Consider the following 8097-nt stretch of genomic DNA (forward strand, 5'->3'; position numbering starts at 1 on the left):
AGGACTCCCATGAACCTCTCAAAGGGCTCAAAGGGGAACATATTGTGTAGAAATACGGGGCCTAGAATGACAATCTCGTCGACTAGATGAACTAGGACGTGCGTCATGATATTGAAGAAGGATGGTGGGAACACCAGCTCGAAACTGACAAGACATTATGCCACATCACTCCTTAGCCTTGGTATGATTTCTGGATCGATCACCTTCTGAGAGATTGCATTGAGGAATGCACATAGCTTCACAATGGCTAATCACACGTTTTCTGGTAGACGCTCCCTCAATGCAACCAGAAGCATTTGCGTCATAATCACGTGGTAGTCATGAGACTTTAGGTTCTGGAACTTTTTCTCTGGAATATTTATTATTCCCTTTATATTCGACGAGAAGCCAGTCGGGACCTTCATACTGAGCAGGCATTCAAAAAAGATTTCCTTCTCTTCTTTGGTAAGAGCGTAGCTGGCAGGACCTTCATACTGCTTTGAAGGCATGCCGTCTTTTTCGTGCAAACGTTGCAGGTCCTCCCGTGCCTCAGGTGTATCTTTTGTCTTCCCATACACGCCCAAGAATCCTAACAGGTTAACGCAAAGGTTCTTCGTCACGTGCATCACATCGATTGAAGAGCGTACCTCTAGCTCTTTCTAGTAGGGTAGGTCCCAAAATATAGATTTCTTCTTCCACATGGGTGCGCGTCCCTTAGCGTCATTCGGAACAGCTAGTCCACCGGGACCCTTTCCAAATATTACGTGTAAATCAGAGACCATATCAAGTACGTGATCACCGGTACGCATGGCGGGCTTCTTCCGGTGATCTGCCTCGCCTTTGAAATGCTTGCCTTTCTTTCGACATCGGTGGTTGGTCGGGAGAAATCGACGATGGCCCAGGTACACATTCTTCCTGCATCTGTCCAGGTATATACTTTCGGTGTCAGCTAAACAGTGCGTGCATGCGTGGTATCCCTTGTTTGTCTGTCCTGAAAGGTTACTGAGAGCGGGCCAATCATTGATGGTTACAAACAACAACACATGCAGGTTAAATTCCACCTGTTTGTGCTCATCCCACGCATGTACACCGTTTCCATTCCACAACTGTAAAAGTTCTTCAACTAATGGCCTTAGGTACACATCAATGTCGTTGCCAGGTTGCTTAGGGCCTTGGATGAGAATTGACATCATAATGAACTTCCGCTTCACGCACATCCAAGGAGGAAAGTTATACATACATAGAGTCACGGGCCAGGTGCTGTGATTGCTGCTCTGCTCCCCGAAAGGATTAATGCCATCCGCGCTTAAATCAACCCATACGTTCCTTGGGTCACCTGCAAACTGAGCCCAGTACTTTCTCTCGATTTTTCTCCACCGCGACCTGTCAGCGGGTGCTCTCAACTTCCTGTCTTTCTTACGGTCCTCACTGTGCCATCGCATCAACTTGGCATGCTCTTTGTTTCTGAACAGTCGTTTCAACCGTGGTATTATAGGAGCATACCACATCACCTTCGCAGGAACCCTCATCCTGCGAGGCTCGCCCTCAACATCACCAGGGTCATCTCGTCTGATCTTATACCGCAATGCACCGCATACCGGGCATGCGTTCAAATCCTTGTACGCACCGCGGTAGAGGATGCAGTCATTAGGGCATGCATGTATCTTCTCCATCTCCAATCCTAGAGGGCATACGACCTTCTTTGTTGCGTACGTACTATCGGGCAATTCGTTATCCTTTGGAAGCTTCTTCTTCAATATTTTCAGTAGCTTCTCAAATCCTTTGTCAGGCACAGCATTCTCTGCCTTCCACTGCAGCAATTCCAGTACGGTACCGAGCTTTGTGTTGCCATCTTCGCAATTGGGGTACAACCCTTTTTTGTGATCCTCTAACATGCGATCGAACTTCAGCTTCTCCTTTTCACTTTCGCACTTTTCCCTTGCATCAACAATGACCCGGCGGAGATCATCATCGGGCACATCGTCTGGTTCCTCTTGATCTTCAGCTTCCCCTGTTGCAGCATCACTGTATTGAGGGGGCACATAGTTTTCATCGTCCTCTTCTTCTTCGCTGTCTTCCATCATAACCCCTATTTCTCCGTGCTTCGTCCAAACATTATAGTGTGACATGAAACCCTTATAAAGCAGGTGGGTGTGAAGGATTTTCTTGTCAGAGTAAGACTTCGTATTCCCACAATCAGGGCATGGACAACACATAAAACCATTCTGCTTGTTTGCCTCAGCCACTTCGAGAAATTTACGCACGCCCTTAATGTACTCGGAGGTGTGTCTGTCACCGTACATCCATTGTCGGTTCATCTGCGTGCATTATATATAATTATGTGTGTCAAAAGTAAGAAAATTAGACAAGTATCTATCTAAAGTAAGATTTTTTCTTTCAGAAAGAAGATAAGAACAAGAGGCTCACCACGGTGGCGCCGGCGACGAGATCGGCGCGGGCGATCAACGGCGGTGAAGATGAGGACGGGGCGTGACGGACCGCTAAACCTAGACTAATCTCGGAAAAAATGGAGCTCGGAGGTCGAGCTTCGAGAGGAGAAAGTTTAACTAGTGTGGCTTGGGCATTTCATCGAACACCTCACATGCCTAAGAGGTGAGCTAGAGCACCCAAATGCCCTTCCTCGCCGGCCAGCAAAAAACAGAGCACTGTGGAGTGCTCTGCTCGCCGGCGATGGGGTATATATAGGCAACTCATTTGTCCCGGTTCGTGGCTGGAACCGGGACTAAAGCCCAGCCTTCTGTCCCGGTTTGAGCCAAGAACCGGGACCAATGTTTGTGGGCCAGGAGTGAGCCCATTGGTCCCGGTTCGTGCCTAGAATCGGGACAAATGGGTCCATACGAATCGGGACCAATGCCCACGAGGCTTCGGCCGGCCCCCTGGGCTCACGAACCGGGACGAACGCATCCATTGGTCCCGGTTCGTGGAAGAACCGGGACTAATGGGCTGGCTAGGCCCGAATGAAAGCCCCTTTTTCTACTAGTGATGGTTGGCATGGTGGATACATTCCGCAAGGTCCTCACATTTCGCTCGTTTATATTTCTCACGAGGTAAGCATAAGGAGGGACGCCATCCCTTTTTGAGCGCTTCCGTTGTTTCTGAACCCCTAACTAAATATTTTGGTGTCATAATAATCTAGAAAACCTAGCTAAATTCATGATGATGGTTGGCATGGTGGATACATTCCGGAAGACCCCCGCATTAATCTTTGAGAAAACTTAGCTAGTGTTTCCTCATGGATTAACAAGAAGCTTAGCAATTTTGCCGATCTTTGTAGCTAGCAGCTAGTTTCCCACTTTCACAGATAGAGATCGCAAGGTAGTCATGATAGGGGCTACTATTTTCAAGACTATATTTGAAAAACACAACAAATCATCTGGTCTAGGTGTTAAATCTAGCGACCATACTAATGTAATTCCATTTCCACACCCGTTGTTAAACACTTGGGGCGGAAACTCCCGCAAGGCGACCTACAAAGGCCTTTTTTTCTCTGCGGGAAGTGCTACAAAGGCGCTAGCCGTAGGGGACACCAAAAATGGCCTTGATGTCACATAAGATGTTTGGGTGAATGCATGGCTGGAATCTTGTGTCGAGGAGATTGACGATGTATATATGACTGCATGGCTGAATTTCTCTCTCGCAGAGACTGACAATCTATGATCACATGGCTGAAATCTTGTGTCGAGGAGGATGATGATGTAGCCATCCACTGAACTCTATTCCCTACCCTAAGATGTTCCGTGTGAATGTGTATCCATGCTATCATAGCGTGTAGCGACCCCCGGCTCTGAAACAACTATATATAGAGGCTGATTGGTTTGATACCAATATTTGACAAGGCTGCATTATTGAAAAATAAAATAAAAAATCAAACGTTGTCGAAAGTTGACAATTTTTTAGAGGTTGACAAAAATCACTTGGTAGCCTATTTTTCATACTTGTCAACATTTGGCATGTCAATTGTTGACAACAACCAATCAGCATCCTAATTCATGCACTTTCCGTTTTTTATCTCCTGGTTATGGTCTTGCTTTATTAGCGTTCTTGCCGCCCCTGATCGCTATATGGAGCGAAATTCTTTTGGCCTGTACTGGTGGTGGTGATGGATGCTGTGATGTGCAGCCACTCAATTTGGTGATGAAATTGGGGGCCCGGTGTGGGACTCCTTACATATATATGTACATAATCCAAAAAAAAAACATCCGGGTGGCAATGTACGTCGACGCGAGGCGCGCAGAGAGCGGCGCCACGTGCACACGCTCCCGCTGAGTGCCTTGATGGCGCGATCGTTGATCGACCGGCGCGAGCTGGCCTAGAGGCCATGTCGGCGTCGTGCGTGTCGCGAACACCTGATGTGATGGCGATGTCACTCGCCCCCGCCACTCCCCACTGCCGTCGCTCCCCTCTGAGGAGCTACAAAAGCTAGCGCCCGCATCGCTTATGCTATGTGTAGAGAGAGCAGTTCCTTCGGCTGAACGTAGGCACACCCCTAGCTTGACTTGAATTCCAGGAGAGGAGAGGAGAGGAGCAGGAGATGGCTGGCAGCATGGCTCCGCTGGGTGTGAAGAAGGAGAGGGCGGCGGAGTACAAGGGCCACATGACGTTCGCCGTCGCCATGGCGTGCATCGTCGCCGCCATCGGGGGTTCCATCTTCGGCTACGACATCGGGATCTCCGGTACGTAACCACCCACCTAGCAGGTGCATGAACAATCATGTCGTTCTATCCTTTTTTTTATAATCTCGGCTGAGTCACTTGGGGTTGGGTTGTACGAGTGTGGCTGCTTCTCTGCCGTGCCGTAGGCAAAGATGCTTTTTTTTTTCTTTAGCATATCGTGGGCAAAGATGCTAACCTTGCTTAGAGGCCGAAAGCTGCAAACATATGGAGACCTCCTATGGAAGGAAGGAGAGTGTTTTGAGGGAGCAAAGGACACTCACAACGCATGCTTTTAGACGACTTGCAGGGGTATCACAACACGCTGCAGTGCCAGTGCGATACCTGAAACTTTGATTTCTGTCCCAAACTCTTCATAATTGCATGGATTTTTTTTCATGAACATCAAGCTATATATTTAAGCGCGAGTGCTAGATCCAGCAATTGACATCACAAGTTGTTATGTCCATGTAAGTCACCATAGACGCGCTCTAGACACAAGGCACGACAACACATGGTGTAAAGAGATCATGTGTATGAGGTTTTTTCCATGCATAAACTAACGTGAAAACCCCAGCTCTCACTCCTATGAGATGGATCCGACAAATGGTTTGAGCTATAAAACAATTTTCCTTTCCTTCTTAATGTGTTGATGTCATTCCGTGTCTCACTCTTATTGCGCATATTGTAACAGGAGTGAACACCATGGACCCGTTCCTCGAGAGGTTCTTCCCGGCGGTGTTCCGGCGAAAGAACTTGGTGACCCTGAATAACTACTGCAAGTACGACAATCAGGCCCTCTCCGCCTTCACCTCCATCCTCTACCTCTCCGGCCAAGTCTCTACGCTTGCAGCCGCACCGGTGACAAGGAACTATGGCCGTCGCGCCAGTATTATCTGCGGCGGCATCAGCTTCCTCATCGGCGCAGCCCTAAACGCCGCGGCTGCGGACCTCACGACGTTGATCCTCGGCCGCGTCATGCTTGGCGTCGGCATCGGTTTCGGCAATCAGGTGTGGTAAGCTCACACATACGGAGAGTGGGTGATTGCATGTGCTTATAGAACTGCCACTTCAACAAAGTTCTTGATGCCATCATAGGCTGTGCCGCTGTACTTGTCGGAGATGGCGCCGGCGCACCTCCGCGGCGGGCTGAACATGATGTTTCAGCTCGCGACGACGCTTGGCATCTTCTCGGCCAACATGATCAACTACGGCACGCAGAAAATCAAGCCGTGGGGGTGGCGACTCTCGCTCGGCCTCGTGGCAGCACCGGCGCTGTTGATGACGGTGGGCGGGTTCCTCCTCCCGGAGACGCCGAATAGCCTCATCGAGCGCGGGCACGATGAGGAGGGCCGGCGCGTGCTGGAGCTGATCCGTGGCACCACGGACGTCGACGCTGAGTTCACGGACATGGCGGAGGCGAGTGAACTGGCCAACACCATCAAGCATCCGTTCCGGAACATCCTCGAGCGGCGCAACCGGCCGCAGCTGGTGATGGCCGTGTGCATGCCGGCGTTTCAGATCCTGACGGGCATCAACTCTATCCTGTTCTACGCGCCGGTGTTGTTCCAGAGCATGGGCTTCGGCGCCAGCTGGTCCCTCTACTCGTCTATGCTCACCGGCGCCGTACTCTTGTTCTCCACGCTCATTTCAATCGCCACCGTCGACCGCCTCGGTAGGAGGAAGCTCCTCATCAGCGGCGGCATCCTAATGATCATCTGCCAGGTGATCGTGGCGGCGATACTGGGGGTGGAGTTCGGCTCAGACAAGCATCTATCGCGGGGCTGCTCGACCGCGGTGGTCTTCGTGATCTGCCTCTTCATGCTCGCGTTCGGGTGGTCGTGGGGTCCGCTAGGGTGGACGGTACCGAGCGAGATCTTTCCGCTGGAGACGCGCTCGGCGGGGCAGAGCATCACGGTGGCCGTCAACCTCTTCTTCACCTTCGTCATCGCGCAGGCGTTCCTGTCGCTGCTATGCGTCTTCAAGTACGCCATCTTCATCTTCTTCGCCGGCTGGATCGCCGTCATGACCGCCTTCGTCTATGTCTTCCTGCCGGAGACCAAGGGCGTGCCGATTGAGGAGATGGTGCTGCTCTGGAGCAAGCATAGATTCTGGAAGAACATCATGCCGGCAATGCCGACGATGCCGCTCGAGGACGGCTGGGGACCCGGTGACGGCCGTGGGGATAGTGCTCTTGCAGGAGCTGATTGCAACGTTCACAAGTGAAGATCATTATCAAAGAACCACGACTGTTTTGATAGGAGCACATGCACGCGTCGTACGTACGCTTATATAGCATGCGCAGGGCGTGATCACCATTTGTCCTAGCGTGCCTAAGGAGACGCACATGCACATATATATAGTGGTACTGGTGTGGTGTTAGTCATCTCCAGTATTTTGTACGGGATGCCAGTTTGTGTATTTGACCTGTGCCCTCTCGGTCTCTTTCGATCGATGGAGGTAAGCACTCCGATCTGTGCATTCTATTAAAACGGATCACTAAGCATGTAATTTAGAGATGACAAAAATGTATGTCTATGATGAGTTATATCTTAATCTTATTTTTAATAACTAGCTATTCTTAAAAACATGATGAGATATATTGTCCTAGAAGACCATCTCTTAAATAAGAGAAGACAAGTTTTTTTTTATGATTTCTCTCTCTTTCATCTTAGCATTTATTATACGTGGCACTCCTAAAATAGTAACATTATACATTGCCCTGAGGGCATCTAAAACATAGACCTCTGAAAGGACACGGTATTTTATCCGCAGCCAGACCCTTTTTCTCGCTCGTAGAGTTATTTAAACTACTCTTGTTTGTGTTGTGATTCAAGGGTTCTGTTTGGGCACGGTTGATATTTTCAGGCTTAACTACGCTGTCATCATCCTCATTCCTAAAGTCAAGGGCGCAGACCTGATCTCTCAATTCAGACCTATTGCCCTTATTAATAACTTTGGGAAGTTCCCCGTCATAGGCTATGCCTCTCGTCTCTCACCTGTTGCACACCGTACTCTTTCCCCTTATCAGTTTGCCTTTGTTAAAGGGCGATTCATCCTGGACGGAGTTCTTTGTCTTCACGAAATTATCCATGACATTCGTAAGAAAGGTAGAAAAGCGGTAATCCTTAAGCTAGACTTTGAGAAAGTTTATGACTCGGTCAGTTGAAAGTTTTTACAGCAAGTCCTACTGGCAAAAGGCTCTAAAGGAGCCTTTGTCTATAGGGTCATGCAATTGGTGTCGGTTGGTCACACATCGGTGTCGGTGAATGGTAGGGTGAGCAATTTCTTCCATAACTCCATGGGCCTCAGACACGGCGATCCGGCTTCCCCTATCTTGTTTAATTTCGTTGCAGATGCTCTCTCCAACATCCTATCTAGGGCGGCTGCGGCCGAGCACATCTCCCCTGTCAGTTCTCACCTCATTCCAGAGGGGATCACTCACCTC

The 8097-nt window shown here is 49.6% G+C and overlaps 1 protein-coding gene across 1 annotated transcript; it reads left to right on the top strand.

Moving 5' to 3' along the window:
• The first annotated feature begins 4456 nt into the window (after positions 1–4456).
• On the top strand, positions 4457–7145 carry LOC125541775 (sugar transport protein 7-like). Its single transcript, XM_048705106.1, has 3 exons — positions 4457–4673; positions 5344–5660; positions 5748–7145. The coding sequence occupies exons 1-3, from the start codon at positions 4532–4534 to the stop codon at positions 6873–6875; spliced, it is 1587 nt and encodes a 528-aa protein (XP_048561063.1). The 5' UTR covers positions 4457–4531; the 3' UTR covers positions 6876–7145.
• The last annotated feature ends 952 nt before the right edge of the window (positions 7146–8097 follow it).

Source organism: Triticum urartu, chromosome 2 (genome assembly GCF_003073215.2).
Source record: "Triticum urartu cultivar G1812 chromosome 2, Tu2.1, whole genome shotgun sequence".
In the NCBI taxonomy this organism is placed as follows: domain Eukaryota; kingdom Viridiplantae; phylum Streptophyta; class Magnoliopsida; order Poales; family Poaceae; genus Triticum; species Triticum urartu.